This window comes from Lissotriton vulgaris, chromosome 7, assembly GCF_964263255.1.
Source record: "Lissotriton vulgaris chromosome 7, aLisVul1.2, whole genome shotgun sequence".
NCBI lineage: Eukaryota > Metazoa > Chordata > Amphibia > Caudata > Salamandridae > Lissotriton > Lissotriton vulgaris.
In genome coordinates, this window is record NC_141695.1 from 943,801,325 (window position 1) to 943,820,197 (window position 18,873).

The 18,873-nt window shown below is 44.7% G+C and overlaps 1 protein-coding gene across 1 annotated transcript in view; it reads left to right on the plus strand.

Annotated features, from left to right (window-relative positions):
* LOC147702787 (histidine--tRNA ligase, cytoplasmic-like) overlaps positions 1-18,873 on the plus strand; it is a 224,313-nt gene that overhangs the window by 79,651 nt on the left and 125,789 nt on the right. The window contains exons 5-7 of the mRNA XM_086931378.1: positions 6,980-7,105; positions 18,202-18,309; positions 18,711-18,809. Coding sequence (XP_086787504.1) covers positions 6,980-7,105; positions 18,202-18,309; positions 18,711-18,809 — 333 coding nt within the window. The remainder of the gene's footprint in view (positions 1-6,979; positions 7,106-18,201; positions 18,310-18,710; positions 18,810-18,873) is intronic.

Below are 18,873 nucleotides of genomic sequence, written 5' to 3' on the forward strand. Positions count from 1 at the left end.
TTGAAGTTATTTGTTTAAATATTGATTTTGGCGCATTGCTTCAGCGATGCGCACGCTTTAAAGAGACATATTATCTATCCATCCTGCCTCATTACTTCAGCGATACGCACGCTAGAAAATTTACCTGTCTGACTTATATTTACTACAGCGATACGCACGCTTTAAATTAACTGCCTCATTTTACTTTTATAGCTTCCAGTGATGTTCAAACTTTTCTAACTGTTACTTACCAACGTTTATTCGTATTTTCTATTGTTTACTTGGTCATATTACTGTGTAACTGTCTCCAGTATGGATAATCTCCATTTTCAGCATATTACACAACCCCCTCATTTCTTAAATAAGCCAGGAAGTCCAGAGATAATTTGGAAAGAGTGGTTTTCATTATTTGAAAACCACATTGTTGCTATTGATGCGGTTGATTTTTCTCCTGAGCGTAAATTTGCTATTCTGTTTGGCTGTTTAGGTCAAGCTGCTCAACGTATTTTTAAGAGTATACCTCCTATACCTCCCCCTGCTGGCCAAAGTGGTGATCGTACTTGGAATTTATACATTGAAGCTGTTGCCAGGTTAAAAAAACAATTTGCTGAAGAACCGAATATTATGTTAGAAAGACATAATTTTTATTCTAGGAAACACAATGAGGGCGAAAAGGTTGAGGAATATATTTCAGCTCTCAGAGTCCTGGCCACAACATGTGAATTTGGTCCCCTTTGTGACAATTACATCAGAGACCAATTCGTTTTTAATTGTTCATCTAGGAAAATTAAAGAGAGAATTTTAGGTTGCAAGAACCCTTCTCTCAATGAGGTAATCGAATTGTCTTTAAGTATTGAACGTTCTGCAATTACCAGCAAAGTTATGTCAGAGTCATCTAAAGGGAGTATTAATGTAATTAGTCCTTCTGAACCCAAACCTGACAATGATGTATGTTCTGTAAATGTTAGAAACAGAAACCCTAAATTTACTCAAAGAAGACAAAACCCCTTTTGTTACAGATGTGGTTCAAAAAACCATTTAGGTAATTTCCAGGGATGTCCTGCTATGAATAGACGCTGTACTTCTTGTAAAAAAGTAGGTCATTTTCAAGGGGTGTGCAGAAATGTGAAGAAAAGTCCTTCTGTCAATTATATTGAATCCAATGTATATGATGAATGCTCTGATGCTTTTTCTAACATTGTGGTTACATTAGATGACAATGGTCTAGTTGATGACATAAAAGGCCCTTTATGTTCTGCCATTATTGACAACGTATCTTTACAAGTCATGGCTGATTCTGGCTCACCTTACACTATCCTAAGGGATTCTACTTTCTACGATTTATGGAAAAGAGAAGTGAAGTTGTGTAAGTCAGATGTTAACCCTAAAGCGTTAGGAGAAAAAGACATAGACATGATTGGTTACTTTGAGGGTTTAGTACAATGTCTAGGTAGAGAGACATTTACCAAAATCTATGTAGTAAAAAAAGGGAAGAACATAGTTGGTTGGAAAGACCTAGCTCGTATGGGCCTATACCTAGTCCCTGGTGATGACAATCCGGTTAAGGTTGGGGAATTACCGAGTACTAGAGTTGACTGCATGGCTGTGGAACAACCTGTTGATGTGAAACTTTTAATGGAAGAATTTAAACCTGTATTTAGTGACAATGTCGGTAGCGTTGATGGTTTTGAACATAAAATAAGACTCATTCCAGGAGCTCAACCTATAGCTCATAAAGTCAGATCTGTCCCTTTAAGTGTTCGTGCAGAATTAGATAAGTCTTTAAAAGATTTATGTCTTCAAGGAATTATTAAGCCTGTTGATTCTTCTCAGTGGGTCGCCCCCATCGTAGTCGCTCGCAAAAAGACTGGCGAGATTAGGCTCTGTGCCGATTTACGCGGTCTAAACAAAAATATTATTGTTGATTGCCACCCCCTACCAAAGATTCACGAATTACTTGCTAATCTGGGTGGAGCTAAGTGGTTCTCCCTGATTGACTTAAAGTCAGCTTATCACCAAGTTCCCCTCTCAAAAGAGTCACAGGAATTAACCACTTTCATTACACCCTTTGGTGCATTTAAATTTTTACGACTCCCTTTTGGCCTAGCTTCAGCTGGGAGTGTCTTTCAGAAGCTTATGGATTCGCTATTCAAAGAAGTCCCCGGGGTTCAAGCTTACCTTGATGATATATTAATATTTGCTAAGTCTTTTGAAGAACATAACACAATCTTGAGGAGAGTCCTCACCATATTGATGTCTAAAAAAATGACTGTCCGTGGGGACAAATGCAAATTTGCAGTAAAAGAGCTGGATTATTTAGGACATACCATATCTAGGGAAGGGATTAGACCGAAATTCTCTGTGGTCAGAGCAATAGAAGACGCCAAACCTCCATCAGACAAGGATTCTCTTAGATCTTTTCTTGGGCTAGCAGAGTATTACGCTAGATTCGTCCCTGCTTATGCAGAGTTGGTAGAACCCTTAAGAAGTTTACTAAGAAAGGGCTGCAGTTTTACCTGGTCCCCTGATCTAGATAAAGTTTTTAATGATGTTAAGAAACTAATTGTGTCTGCCAAAGCTCTTCACGCATTTAGGGATGATTGTCTTTCCTCTATAACTGTGGACGCTAGTATGTCTGGTCTAGGAGCAGTGTTAACTCAGAAAGTTAAAGGGAATGAACAAACAGTTGCGTTCGCTTCTCGCTCACTTAAATCATTTGAGACTAGGTATAGCACAATCGAAAGGGAAGCTTTGGCTTGCGTGTGGGCCGTACATAAGTTTAGAACATATATATGGGGCAGGAAGTTCGAACTTGTCACTGATCACAAACCACTCGTTTACATTTTTGAAAAGGTTGATTCTTCCTGTATGTCTGCCAGATTAATGAGATTAGTCAGTAAATTACAAGAATTTAATTTTGAAGTGAAACACATTAGCGGTGGCAAAAATTTTAGAGCTGACTGCCTTTCAAGACTTTCTATGGTTAAAGATGATGATGATGACATGTCCCCGGAGGATATTGAGTGTGTCGCTTTGGTTGACGCTGTAGGTAACCTTTCTTCTGTCTTGTCAGAGGTCGATTGGAAAGAAACCGGCTCTAATGACCCTGTTCTGCAAAAAGTCATACACTACACAACTCATAATTGGCCTGAACCCAGGTGTTTAGAAGGCGAATTGCGCAGATTTGCACAGATAGCGGGTGAGCTTTCAGTTGAGAATAACATTGTCCGTAGAGGGGACAAGTTTATTCCTCCTTTCAAGCTACGACCTTTAATTATTGAGGAAGCTCATAAAGGGCACTTAGGGATTACTAAGACCATTATGAGAATTAAGGAACACTACTGGTGGCCTTCTTTAGATATTCAAGTCAGGAGATTAATTGATTCCTGCCCCGAGTGCCTAGTTTCTGATAAGCATTGGCACACGATGAAAATGCCATTGTGCCCAACCGAATTCCCCCAAATGGCATGGGAAAAAGTTGGAATTGATTTTTCAGGACCTTACTCTATCCTTGATAAAGAACGTAAATATGTCATCTTATTGGTTGATTACTATTCTAAGTGGATGTACCACGAATTTGTCAAATCTCCTGATTCTGATTCAACCATTTCATTTTTGAAAAAGATTTTCGACATAGAAGGATCCCCTAAAGTACTAGTTAGTGATAATGGCACACATTTCATTTCGGATAAAATGAAGGAATTTCTTGGTGGTCTTGACATTAAACAACTTAAAGTTGCATTGTATTCCCCATCTTCTAATGGTCTGGTAGAAAGAGGAAACAAAGTGATCAAAGAGGGTATACAGACAGCAATTGCTTGTGGCGCTAACGTAGTTGATTTCATTAAGGAGAAAGTTTGGCATTATAATACATCTCCCCACTGCACTACAGGTGTTTCTCCTTTTGTTTTGTTGAGGAACAGGAGTTCACATTCCAAATTGTTTCCCTCATGGCTCAAGAAATTGTCTGGAGATGAGAGTATCGATTTAGACGCTGTTCGCAAAAATGTGGCTAAAAACCAATTGAGTATGAAAAAGAAATTTGATTCTAAATCTAACTTTTCATCTGTGGATATTTCTACAGATGACTGGGTTTTGATTAAGAAACCTATTAAAGGTAAAAAGGGAGAATCAAAGTTTTATCGCCCATTAAGGGTTCTCAAAGTCAGTAAGGGCGCTGCGTTTGTGGATAATAAGGGTTGGTGGAACAAACGTCACTTAGTCAAGGTTTCACCCCATCAAGCAGGTATTATCAAGGACTTTAAGAGGGAACCTAATGAGGAGTTTGAGTGGTGTCATTGGTTGAATGATCCTATTTCTGTCAACAACAGCGTTGACAATCAAGAACACCAATCCAGCAACCATGTTACCGTTCCTGTTTCCATTCCTGACAATGCTCTTTCTTCTCGTGTTATTTCTTCACATGGAAGAATTATCAGAGAACCTTGTAAATTTAAAGATTTTGTCAGATATTGACCATTTGTACATTTTTCTTTTATTTGTTCATTTCCATTGTTGTAAGGGGGAAGGTGATGTAGTGGTCACTTTAAGTGGCTCGCGCTATTCACGCGACGCATCGCGTGAATAGCTATCCTATTCATTGTAATGTTTTGAAATGTACGACCACGTGTGTGTGGTCGCGCGTCATGTTATGTTTTGATATGGCACCCTCGTGCGATGCGGTCGTTCAGCCGGTTTCCCTAACGTATGGTCAGTCTCCGTTGGGATCTACTGCTGAACGGAAGCATCGCGCATCGGGTGGAGTTTAACTTATCTTTGGAATAAACCAAATTCATCTTTCTACAATTCTTGAGTGGATTATTTATCACTTAACATCCACTCTATACTTAATGTGTGGAACACCTCTGAATCTTCACCTCATTACTTATAGTCAAGGCTCATCACAGCTGTGACTCGTTATTCCATGTAGTCAGTATCCTTTGTCGCCCCTCAGAGATAGGTCCAAAATCTGTTAGTTATAACAAAGCCCACCCCATTACAGGTTGTGTATCTTTCTTTATTTCTATCCGCTCTAGTTTTAAGAGTTAGCCTAGCGAAGTGGGTATGTTCCCGAACAGTACCTCCACACTTCTCCTATTAGGGTGTCTTTTCAGCACAAACATGGTGACCTTCCATATCGGATTGAATTAACTTGTACTCCATTTATTTTTGTATCTTCTACCCACTTGGAACAATGTTTAGAGGCCACCCCAAAGTTGTTTTAGCCACACTTTTTCCATTTTCGTTTCTTCCCACACTCACATCAACCCGGTAGAGACCCCCATCTTTCTCAGGAATTTTGTAGGCCACACTGGCACCCTGGGTGGAGTTGGTGTGAGGAAGGGCCATATGATGAAGCATGCCACTGTTGGGTCTTTGAGGACATTATTCCTTTAATATAATTGTCCAACACTCCTGAGCCATAAGTTCTCAATTATGACAGTCTACTAGAAGTATCCATTTTTTCATTATTATGATTAGGAAAACATTCTCCTTGGTCGTTTTGCCCGCTTCGTTCCGACTGGTAATTACTCTGGTTTGCATTGCAGTCCAATGTCCTACTGGAGCAGACAAGAATAACTTTATACAGCAGTTGTCTATCTAGAGTGTTCAAAAAAGAGTGTCTGGAATTCACCCTTATTGATCACCAGTGGCTAAAATTAATTCAAGCATTCCTTTCATCACCTTTTTGTGCGTTTTCTGGCTGTAGCCATTTGCTTGTAGAAGGTTACATTGGCAGGTGGAATGTTTCTGAAATGTGCAGCAATTTACAATCTCTAGAGTTTTGTTTGATAGTTTCCAAACAGCATGGAGATCCAAGAAGTTATCACTCAACCTCCACATTGAGCTGATGGTGCTTCTATCAGTTGTTTTGCCCCATTACCTGGTACATGTGGAAAGAAATTATCTTTCTACTTGTTACATGTGTGTTCTGTTTTACTGGCTTCAGGACCCCTATTTTACTTTTCTGTTGCTTGCATTTTAAGTTCATTGAAATAGATGTGTTGGCATTCAACTGTTGAAGGGTATATGTAGGTTTTGAATAATATCAGTTAGGATATTGTGAAGTTGAGTTGCTCTGAAAGAGACCATGCTCAGATGCCCATTGGTAACCTTCAATACTCTGATTCTACCTTATCTTAGTAGATGTCACCATACCTCCCTCCCAGGAATACTTTAATCATGATACTCCCCTCCATGCTTGAATTTGTACACAGCATTTGGTGGGGTCGGCAAACTTTTCCTTTATGCATACTTTCCAAGTCAGGAGAGCAGCTTTTTGGCAAAGGGAGCGGTCTTGAAAAGAAAAAAACATTTGGAGTGGAGGCAAAAGGGTGCCTATGGTAGAGCTGCATACAGCTCATAGGAAGTGAAGGGCTTAGGCTTGGAAGAAGAATCAGAGTAATTAACTTTATCAGTAATCAGCAAGCAGTAAGTTTTTCCCCATGTCAAAAAGATGTAGAATGTGACAAGTTATCATACGCTACATGTTCACTTGTTGTATTCAGACAGTTCTCTCACTGCCTCCCATTAATTACCCTACTCAGTTATCTATTTTACAAGTTAACTTGGAATTGGAGCTGCAGGATATTTGATGTAGCAAGGACCGACTAGTGCCAGCGGGCTAGATCCACTCCTCAATGCCAGACTATACTCCATGTTTTACTTATGAAATGTGGAAGCAGTGTGTGTAGCTATACATTTAGTTTTGTCCATATTACATTTAGACGTTTGGCTAGCATGCCAAATCATGGTTGCATGATTCGACTGCCCTATCAAGAGTTCAGTGCCAAAAATATGCGGCTGAAAACTCGTCTACTTGTCATAACATTACCAAGTATTTCGAGAGAAAGTTATCAGTATAAATAAAATTATATCTTCTTCTACAGAATGTCTGGCTTAGTGTTTGTACTGTTCTGTCTTTCTCTACTTAAAAAGGTAAATCTTTTCCTTCCCCAACCTTCAGGTGTTGTTTCTTCCTTAACATTTCCGTTCCCAGGTACCCTTTGCACGATACCTTGCTATGAATAAAATCACCAACATCAAACGTTACCACATTGCCAAAGTGTACCGAAGAGATAACCCTGCCATGACAAGGGGCCGCTACAGGGAGTTCTACCAGTGTGTGAGTATCAGCATTTTCATGTCTCTGGGTTAGTCATATTAGCCGGAAGAATAGTCTAGGCATAATTTCTGACACTTTTTCTGCTTCTCCAGAAATTAGTTTTAGTAATAGATGGCAAAGATACTGCGAATGCTTTCTTGCACACAGTGCTGACGCTGTGTTGTGTAGGAGATGCATCTCAGACTTATACTTCCTTCATATCTGGGATCAAGGCACTGTTTCTGCCTTGTGTATAATATGTTACCTATCTGCTTCTCGGACATTCTGTACTTTTATAGTCTATGTAATGCAGTGTAAATATTCTACAAAAACCCTTCTCTTACAGTTTTTTTAAATTTCTTTATTATTTTTTGCATCTCCAAATCATAAAAACAATCAAGGTACAGCCATACATTTGGACCGCCTCCGCTGCGGAAGTTCATAGTGGAGCCACAATGCCAAATCAGTCAAATAGCTATAAGTAAATTATAAAGCTTCCATTGGCACCTAAGTGTGCAGCTGCAGAGTCGTTCAAATGCACCACACCTTGTAAAGGCTATGAACAAAGGAGAAAACTCACCCCCACCCCCCCCAATCCCCCCAACGCCCCTCCTCCACTCCCCCCCCCCCCCCTGCTGCCGGGCTCATAGTGATGCAGTTTAAGTTTCCTTATCCCTGAGTTGGGTCCCCTTGTAAGGCTCCTACGTGTTCAGGGGCCTCCCCCCCTGCCCAGAGGGAATTATCCGGGAACTGCTCTGTGTCAACTGGGAGTCTTGTCCCACCATCTCCTGTAGCATTGCCCCCCACGCCAGTAGGACCTCAGGTAGTTTGCCATCCCTCCTAGTGTTCCGCATGTGCCCCTCCTCAACCAGTGCCCATTCCTGCAGGTCTGTCTCTAATTTCATGAGCGACGGGCCTCGTTGAGCCAACCAGTGGATCGCGTTGCGATGCCGGGCTACCACCAGCCCCAACACTAAAAAAAAAGGCTGCTTACTTTCCGCTTAGGGCCCGAGTGATCAAGCCCAGGAGACACGTTTGCGGATCCATCTCCACCACCCATCCCGTCACCCTTGTCAGTTCCATCAGGACCGCCCCCAATATGATTGGAGTTCAGGGCACGTCCACACCATATGTATGAAATCCGCCTGTGGGCTACGACATCTCAGGCAGTGCGCGTCCCTAGTACTATCAATGGCCTGAAGTCTCGCGGGTGAAAGATAAGTCATGTGTACAATGTTATATTGGATTTGTTTGACGCGATTACTTACTGACACCTTCCGCACACTCTTGTGTATTTTTTTCCACTCTCGTGGGGTAATCTCCTGCGGATACACCTGCTGCCATTTGTGTTCTATTGCCAGGGGACCTAACTGTTTATCCTCCCTCAGAGCCCTGTAGAGATGCGACACAAGCTTACGTCCCCTGCCATCGCTATCGTGGTAACCAGAGTACAGGTGTGCACCGGGGCTTCGGGAAACTGGGGCCATAATTGCCATGCCATCGCCGCTATTTTGGCATATTGCAGAAATTGCCCCGGTCCTAGCTCAAAGGCTTTCGCCGTCTCTTGATAAGTAATGAATTTGTCATCCGGATAAAGGTCGGGCAGCATCAGGCAGCCCCCCCTCTTTTCATTTGTCCGTCGACATAAGCTGGTCTATCCGGGCAAAGGCTGGCATTAGCCAGAGATCCATCTAAGGGGCGAACGGCCTGTCCCGAATTATGCGGTGTGTCACTCGGTTCCAGATCGCGGCCACCAGCCGGACGAGCGGAAGGCCGTTTTCCCGTCGCCTCTTTACCCGCCACATCAGCGCTCCCAACTGCTTATTCCCTATGTACCTGCCATTAAGGACCTCTCTCAAGACGGGTCCGTATCCAACCAGGCTATTGCATGTTGCAGGTGTGACGCAAAATAATACAGTTCTAGCTCCGGGACTTCTAAGCCCCCCTGCCCCACCTGCGCTTCAGAACCTCAAGACTCATCCTGCACCGCTTCCCATTCCACAGAAATAGAAGTAACAGGGAATCTAATTCCCTTAAGACCCGGTGCGGCAGTTCATAGAAAGAACCCTGCTTTGTATATAGACAGCGCAGGAGGACCACCATTTTTATGAGGGCAATCCTCCCCATCAGTAAAAGCTTGAGTGTGTTCCAAAAGGTGATACTTCCTTTCAGCCCCCGAATTATCCTCCCCATGTTATGCTGGAAGAAGACCGTCGCATTGCGTCCTATCCACACCCCCAAATAGCGGAGTGTGTCCTCTTCCCACGGAAGTCCCAACTCCGAGCGATGGACCCCCTCCCAGTCGGTCTGGTCTCCAATCGCAAAAAGCTGTGATTTTGTTTTATTAACTGCAAGCCCGAAGCAGCCGTAAACTACGACAGTGCGGCTATCAAAGTCGACAGCGACTGCGACGGCCGGTTCAAGTAGATCAACGCATAGTCAGCGTACAGTGACACCACATGCTCCATGTCTCCCACCCGTATGCCCTGTCCCTCCAGCACCATGCGGAGATGACACACCAGTGGTTCCATCGCCAGGGTGAAGAGCAGTGGGGAGAGCGGGCACCCCTGGCGTGTCCCTCTCATAATGGGTATGATGTCCGACACACATCTCCCCGTTCGGACCCTGGCTACTGGCTTTGCATAAAGCAACCGTATCCACTGTAGAAACCCTTCCCCTACTCCCATTTTCAACAGTACCTTCCACAGGTAAGCCCACCGGATAGAGTTGAAGGCTTGTTCGATGTCAAGAAATACTAGGCTGTTCTGCTGGGCTCGGCCCTCCAAAGCTTGCATTACATGGGCCAGGCGACGAATATTGTGCAGCTTATTCCGACCTGGAATAAATCCTGACTGGTCATCATGGACCAGCTGTCTGAGATGAGGGAGGAGCTTACTTGCCAGTACATGACTTGACAATTTTCAGATCCACATTCAGCAAGGAAATAGGCCTATATGAGCCCGGAAGAAGGGGATTCTTACCCGGCTTGGGGATCATAACTATCGTAGCTGCCCGCATGGAATCCGGGAATGAGCTGCTGTCCTAGGCTTCTGCCATGATTTCGAGGAGCTTCGGGATCAGAACCCCCTTATACTCCTTATAAAATTCGGCGGCTAATCCGTCCATTCCGGGGGATTTGGCTGTCTTCAAGTGGGCAATCGCTGCTCGTATTTCCTCCTCTCGTAGGGGGCCTCCCAGGTCCTCCTGATTAGCTGCCTCCACGCAGGGCAGTTGCAATCCCTCAAGGTACACCTCCACTCCATCAGGACCCGTATGCGGTCGAGACTCAGAAAATATTTTACAGAGATGGGTCCGGAAGACATTATTGATCTCTTGTTGAGTATATACCAACTAGCCCATATCATTCTGCAGTGCCTAAATCTGGTGGGGTTGAGTTTCCGCCCGAATCAAACGTGCCCACAATCGCCCAGCCTTGTCGCCCTCCGTGTACCATCTCCGCCTACTGGCAGTTCTAATAAATTTACCAAGTGCGGCTCACGTGTCCCCCAGTTGCTGTTGCGTGGCTGCCCAGTCAGGCTGCCTCTCCTTATCCTTGTGGAAGTCTTTTTCGAGCGCCGCTAGGCGATCCTCATACCGACGGAGATCTCGTTCCAACACATTTTTTACCCCCACCTCCGTGGACAGACAGATCCTTCGGATTACCACCTTCATTGCATCCCCTTTAGTCGCCCTGGAGTCAGCCGATCCCCAGTTAACCTCCAGATACGCCTCAGTAAGATAGCCTCTTTGTAGGTCGGGTCACCCAGCGCCTCCGTGTTTAGACTCCACAATGGGATCTTAGGCCGCGGTCTGTTTAGCTAGTAGGTGAGCAGGAGCGGTGAGTGATCAGACCAGTCTTGGCCCAAATATTGAATCCCCACTATTCGATGCATTGCCGTTCCCTGGAGAAAAAAATAGTCCAGTTGACTATGGGTGTTGGCAGCAGGACGGTGTGGCACGAATACACTCTACTGGTAGGGTTGCGGTGCCTCCATGAATCAAGTAAGCCGTAGCTCCGAAGCATCTGGCCCATCGCGTCTCTCATTCTAGGCTTTGCGTCCAACTTTGGGGGGTACCTATCTAAATCCCCATCAAGGGCACAGTTAAAGTCTCCTGCAATGAGTAGTTCTGTGTCTGGGTCCATGTCTAACTATCCCAGCACCCGCCCAAGAAACTCACCCTCGTCAGTGTTCGGAGCATAAATATTGACCAGGCATAAGCTACGCCCATCCAGCGTCCCTGTCACCATCACTAACCGCCCTTCTGGATCCTGCTTAGTGTGTATGCCCTGAAGTTGACTCCCGGCGCCACCCAAATCAGTGCACCCCTGGCAAACCCAGAGTAGGACGTGGCGAAAAACTGCCCCTGCCCTCTACATTGGACATATTTGAGGCAATCACCCCAAAGGTGTGTCTCCTGCAACCAGGCTATGCTAACCCCATGAACTTTAAGGACATTTCGCCAAATAGACAAAGCACTTCAATGTAGCCTGTTCTAACTGAGTGTTATTTATCTACCTCCATTGCTCATCAATACCTTTGTGTTTAGTACTCCACTTTGTATTTTGTTAATTTATAAAGTTCCTACAGCCTCTGATGCAGAGCTTCTTGTTTAAATGCTATAATACTCATGTTAGAACTGGGGGTCTCTAGTTGGCAGAGGTAGGTACCACTGTCCAAATGGGGACCCTTGCTTCTAGTCAGGGTGAGTAGGAAACACTCTTTAGATAACTTCTGCTCACCCCATTGGTAGCTTGGCACAAGCAGTCAGGCTTATCAAAGGCAATGTGTAAAGTATTTGTACCAACACTCACAGTAACACAGTGAAAACACCACAAATTGACTCCAGTTTAGAAAAATAAAGGTATTTAATCTAAACTACACAAGACCAAAACGACAAAAATTCAACATACACAGTTCAAGAATATGGTTGCAAAGTGTTCTTGTAGCGATAAAACGATCCACAGGTGCGTCACGTTTTAGCCACAGTACTTTTGTTTGTGATTAAAAGTTCGAAGCACAGAAGCTGTAGCAGTAGAAAACAAGCGATGCATTATTCCTGAGACCCTGGGGAGGCGTTAGCGACAGCCCCGCTGCAGCAGCGGACATGTAGCAACGAATCCGGTCTGTATGGGGAGGAAGGCTATGACTTGTATGGATTCCGGTGCGTAGGTTCAGTAGGAAGTTTTCTCTCGCAAAGGCACGATGCGACGATCTCCGGGGCTTAGCGACGATCTTCTCCGCTCGCGGCCCCTCTTAGCGATGGCTCTGCGACAATGTTCGCAGCGACGTCAAACAGCTCGCAAAGCGGCGGTGCGACGATCTCACCCAATGATGACAGGCTCTGCGACGATACTCGCAGCGATTATATTTTTCTCGCTAGCGAAGGGTGCGACGTCTCTGGCAGCCGCAACAGGCGCTGCCACGATCTCGACCTTCAGGGCGGTGGGAATTTCCTCGCACTGACGGTGATGCGCTCCGAAATCGAGCGATGCAGTAAATGTTCTGTAGCAAAGTCTCTCAAATCTTGGATTCCAACTTCCCAACACAGGTACCACTTCCAGAGGCACCACAACTGGCCCAAGCACTCCAGGAAGGACAGAGCTCTCTCAGCAGAGCTCAGGGAAGCAGGGGTTGAGGTCCTTTTGTTCCTGGGCCTTCAAAACAGGGAGCCAGGTCACAACAGGCCCTTAAAGTCAGGGGACAAAGCAACAAGAAAGTCCTTCCCCTCTCCTAGGCAGCAAAGCAACTGCAGGTCAGTCCATCATCTCACAGCAGGGCAGTCCTTCTTCTTCAGTCTTCCAGCTTTCTCCTTGGCAGAGGATCCTTCTTGTTTCCAGGATGATCTAATTTTCTGTAATCAGGGGTCCTGTACTTATACCCCTAAAAGTCTTTGATCCCTTTGTGCAGGAGGGCTCTGAGCCCGGTCTGAACCAGTTCTGGGTGTTCCTTGAGCATTTTGTTTTCCTGGCCTCTCCTCTCCTTTCCTTTCTGAGAGAGGAGCAGGGTCGTCAGCCGCCCAGCAGGAGGTGGAGCCAGCATTGTGGAAGGCAGGCACAGCTCTATTCAGGCCCAGGTGCTACCCCCTCCCACCACTTTAGATGCAGATGGAGCTATTCAGCCCAGGGATGGCCCACTCAGACTCTGGGAGTCACCCAGCCCCTGCCACTCACAAACTAGACAGTCAATTCACAAACAGGCCAAGGCACACAGAAGGATCAGACAAGAGAACACCAACTTTCTAAAAGTGCTGTTCTCAAACACAGGATTTAAAAACAACCTTTCCTAAAAGATGTGTTATTAAATTCTGAGTTCAGGGATACCAGACTTTAATGTACTATCTTGCTCCTATGGGAAGATATGCTGGTAGCCACTGTAGCCAGCATTCCCCATGATAGCCTATAGGGCAAGATAGCCTTACAATAGTGAAAAACGTAAATGGCTGTAATTCACTACCAGAGAATGTCACCTGCACAAGTACATGCTCTACCTTTCACATACACTGCACCCTGTCAAAGGGGGTACCTTGGGCCTTCCATAGGGGTGACCAATGTGTACAGCAAGGGAAGGGTTAGGCCTGGCCAGTGGGGACACTGACCAGGAGGACATGGCAGTTCACAGACTGCACACAGGCACTGCAGTGGCAGGCACGAGACACCATTTTAGGGCTACTTATGTGGGTGGCACAATCAGTGCTGCAGGCCCACTAGTAGCATTTGTTATCACCAGCCCTGGCACACTCAGTGCACTTTACTAGTGACTTCTTGGTGACACAAATATGTCAATCATGTATAACCAATCATAATAACAATTTACACAGGGAACACTTGTACTTTGACACTGAACAGCAGTGACAAAGTCCCCAAAGCATCTAAACGAGCAAAAACGAAATCCAGCACAGCATCAAAAATACAGGAGGTAGAGGCAAAAAGATAGGGGGAAACCACGCCAAAGATGCCAGGTCTAACAACTCATCATAAATGCAAGTGGGTGTCTGCTTCTTTACTTCCAGCTTAACATTCTCCAGCATTTTAGGTCTCTTCTCGCAAAATCATTCCTGTGGGCTGTCCCAAAAAGCTATTGTGGGTTTTAGAGATTACCCTTTGTTTGAATTGGTTAGCTTTAAAATCACTTGATCGTAGCCTCTTTATCGTGATTTTGATGGAGTGACCTTTGTAGTTCCACTGCATTGTTTTAGGGAACTTCTTTGTTTGTGGCACGCCTAGTTGTAGATACGCATGTTCTACATACTCCTGCCATCTAGTGTTGGGCATGGACGGGTTGATAGCCTCTTTCAAAAATCAGAACACTAGTGTGCTTCTCCTAATTTCTGAGCTGCAGCCTCTTACTACCTTCCCTTCTACCAGCTTCCGTACTTCTGCCACTCCTGCCCTCCCGTCCCTTAGACACCTCACGAACTGTACAGAGGTCAGAATTTGTGAAACTGCAGAGATACTCGATCCATGGAGGAGTGCAAGGAAGAGAACCAACTGCAGGCAGAGACAGTCAAAGACCCAGAGACGGGCTAAGTGGAGAGACTGGCTGAAGCCAAGTGTGAGTGGATATAACCGACAAAAGAGAATATAAATGAGGCGTGGACAGGAATGTTGAGCATTTAGGATGGAAGAGAGGATATATGTGGTGTCCCTGTGTTGCCAGGACACTGGCTGTGTTCCACCAGAAGAAGAAGCTGAGGGTGTATCCTATTATGTCTCTGATTCAGAGTGAGGGGGAATCACTGATGTGATTATTTAAAGTTCAGAATCATAAAAAAATTATGTGTATTCTGCTATCAAATGGAGAACTACTAGATAAATTACTCTTAATTCACGCTGTCTCTCCCCCTCCTCTTTCCCTCCTTCATTCGCTGTCTACGTCCTATGCTCCTACCCTCTCTCGCCTGAATCTCTCCCCTTTCCTGCTTTTTCCATTACGCATATTGTCCTTATTGCTTGTCTCGACCGAACATGTAACTATAATGCTCTTATAACTAACCTTTGTAACTATGTAACCTACAACTATGGTCTGATACTCATGTAAAGCGCTCTGATACCTCCGGGTCTAGCCAGCGCTATATAAAACCTTTCAAATAAAAACAAATAAATGGACATGTGCAACTTGTTTTGCTTTGAAGAAGTCTTTTGAATCACGAGGTACGGTTACTCCTACTATGATTGGTAATGCGCATGGGCATTGGCTCCATTGTTATATTGTTTTCCTTTCACCGTCAGGTTTGTTAGTGTATCGTTTGAGCTCCGGGTCAACGCCTTGTGGCACTTATTATTGTACTCTTTTGGTTCATCCAGTCCTGTTTATTTGTTTCTTTTCCGTTTAGTACTCCATGAGAGTGCATGTGTTTTCCAGTGACAAACCTCCCGGCTCCTTGTCACTCTCTCACTCATATGCTGTTTTCCGTCCCATAATTCCATTTCCCACCTTGTTTATGTGTATTTTATCTAATTTTCCTCCACCCAATCCCCTTTGCTTTCCCCCCACACACACACCACAATTCCTCGTCCTCCCTTTAACACTTTTTTAGGTCTCGCCTGACCCAGCGCATGCGCTGATCTGACGAGACTTTTAGTGAGGGCTCAAAAAATGCTACCATGGCCAGCCTAGAGCTACAGTGCATGTCCGCGAGTTTAGGAGCAGAGGCGCCATATGGCAAACCTCGTCATGCTCATTAAGCGCCTGCGATCACTTTCGCGGCGCCCCTTTTGATGTTCTCGTTCAAACAACATCAAACAACATTTTGTGTTATTGCTTTGCTGCTGCCCGTTTGACTTACAACTTGCTTTCTCTTTCCACAAACTCGGTGTGTTCCTTTATTTTGAGATGGTTTTAGTATTATTGTTACACACACAACCACAACCACACAAAAAACCACACACACAACCACATGCACAACCACACACAACCACACGCACAACCACACACACAACCACACACACAACCACACACACAACCACACTCACACCCACACACAACCACACACAACCACACACACAACCACACACTACCACACACTACCACACACAACCACACACTACCACACACAACCACACACAACCACAGCCCCTCACACAACCACACACACGCAAGCAAAACCACACACACAACAACACACCACCACACACACACAACCACACAACCACACACACAACCACACACACACACACACAACCACACACACACAACCTCACACACACAACCTCACACAACCACACAACCACAACCACACAATCACACCCAACCACACAATCACACCCAACCACACACAAAACCACACACACAACTACATGCACAACCACACACACAAACAACCCCACACACAACCACACACACAACCCCTCACACAACCACACACACAACCACCCAATCACACAACCACAACCACACACACAACCACATACACACAACCACACACCCACAACCACACACACAACCACCCAATCACACAACCACAACCACACACACAACCATACACAACCACACCCAACCACACACCAGCCACACACACACCCACAACTACACATACAACCACACATACAACCCCACATACACAACCATACACACACAACCACACCCACACACCCACACCCAACCACACACTCAACCACACACACAACCACAACCACACACACACACACACAACCACACACACAAACAACACCACACACACTCACAATGCGGTCGTTACAACAACTGCGTTGTGATTCCGCATACCATTACTTCGCAAGTCGGTACAACAACCTGCGGAGGGGGGGGGGATGTTGGATTTAAAATCCAACACCATCCCTAGTGTCCGCACAGACTGGAGTTGGAATCGTAAATTATACTATTCCAACTTCCATCGCCCCCCTCTGCAAGTCGTTGTTCCGACGTGCGGAGTGATGGTATGCGGAATCACAACGTGGTCGTTGTAACGACTGCGTTGTGATTCCCTGCGGGGTAAAAGAATTTGCGATTTCAAGGTATATTCGTCTCCACCCTCCCTCTGCGACCCCAAACCTTATTAAGTTTGTTTTTCAGTTGTGTACACAGTAGTACTCCCATATATGGTAGAAAGTCATCACCCCATGCTTTCTAATCTCTCTTCTGTCCTCTCGCTCGGTTTATCAGATCTTTTGGCTTAAGATTCATGATCTACGCTAATGATACTCAAGTTTTGGTCTCACTTGACATTGTCTTTCATGCTCAATATCAGGACTTTTGTTACTGCATGATTGAGGTCAAGGAATGGATGAGACATAACTCTTTTAAACTACACACAGACAAAACGGATATTCTCTAGATTTCAGCCAGTAACTCTCCACTCTTTTGCCTTACATTGGCCACCTGAGTTAGGCTGCTCAGTGTGCAATTTGGGCGACCTCTTTGATCGAAATCCATGTTATTAAACTGTCTTCCACCTCCTTTCTTGTAATGAAACTCCTCTGCAAGATCTTGACTTTTCCCCCCCTTGTCAACTAGTGATCCAGGCCACAATTCTATGGTGGTTAGATTATTCTAATTTCCTTTTCCTTGGTCTTTTGCTTTTATTCTGCTTCACCTCCAGTTTATCCAAAATTCAGCCCTGCAACTTCCTTAGTGTGCTTCCACCTCCTTTGCTTTGAGAAAACTGCATTGGTTACCCATCACCAATCAAGTCAATTTTAGGGCTATGTGTATAGTTTTTAGCAATTCCCCAAGAATGGCTCTATATACCAGCAGAAAGTGTTATTATCATTCTGCTTGGCTGCTGCTTTCTGCTCTTATGCACACCTTGTAAAGATCCCAAAGTGTTGCCTCTCTCAGGCAGGAGGGTGTGCTTTCTCAGTGATAGCAACCAAAATCTGTGACTCTTGTAGCTCATCACGATCCTTTAACCCCCCAATCCCCTTCAGCAAAATTGGTTATTTTCAACTTAATCTCCTTGACTTACTTGGTACTCCAAAATCTGCTTTTTAAACCTTCGGTGCCAGGTATATTTACATTACCCTACATCTCCTACACTTCAATACATCCTTTGCCACCCACAATGGAGGCTTGTAGGTTGGCCCTGTATGTTATGCATTAGCTGACTTTTAGGCTTCTTTTCTGCTGAGAAATGATTCTGATATTCTAATTGTCTTTCAGGATTTTGACATTGCGGGCCAATACGATGCTATGATCCCTGATGCAGAGTGTCTGAAGATTGTGCACGAGATCTTGAGTGAGTTGCAGCTGGGAGACTTCCTGATTAAGGTAGGCCCCTCAATCAACACCTCCTACAAAGTCTTTAATTCAGAGTTTACTGGAAATTTTACAGAGGTATTTTCTTTGGGACATTCAAGAAAATAACAGTTGTACTCCAGTGCTGCCACTGTTGAACATCTGGAGGTGATAGCATGACAAACCTATCCATTGGTTCTTGTTCCTAGGACTGAACAAAGTTGTCCAGCTTTACCTACGCTACTTGGTAATTTTTGTTTTTAACTTTGCTAGCTTATCAAGTTATGACAAGGCGACAAACTTCACAACTTTGTGAATTTGTGTACCTCATCGAATTCCCCTGGTAGGGGTGGCTCTCTGTGGCCTGTGTGTAGTGAATTTGAAACTGTGTTGAAAGACCCTAATATGCCTTATGACATAACTTTCTTTTGTAGGTGAATGACAGGCGTATATTGGATGGAATGTTTGCAGTTTGTGGCGTCCCAGACAACAAATTCCGAACAATATGCTCATCTGTTGACAAACTGGACAAGGTAGCACGTTTATATTTGCTTTTTTTTTTTTAGCTTAGTGCTTGAAGAGTGACTTAACCGGCAT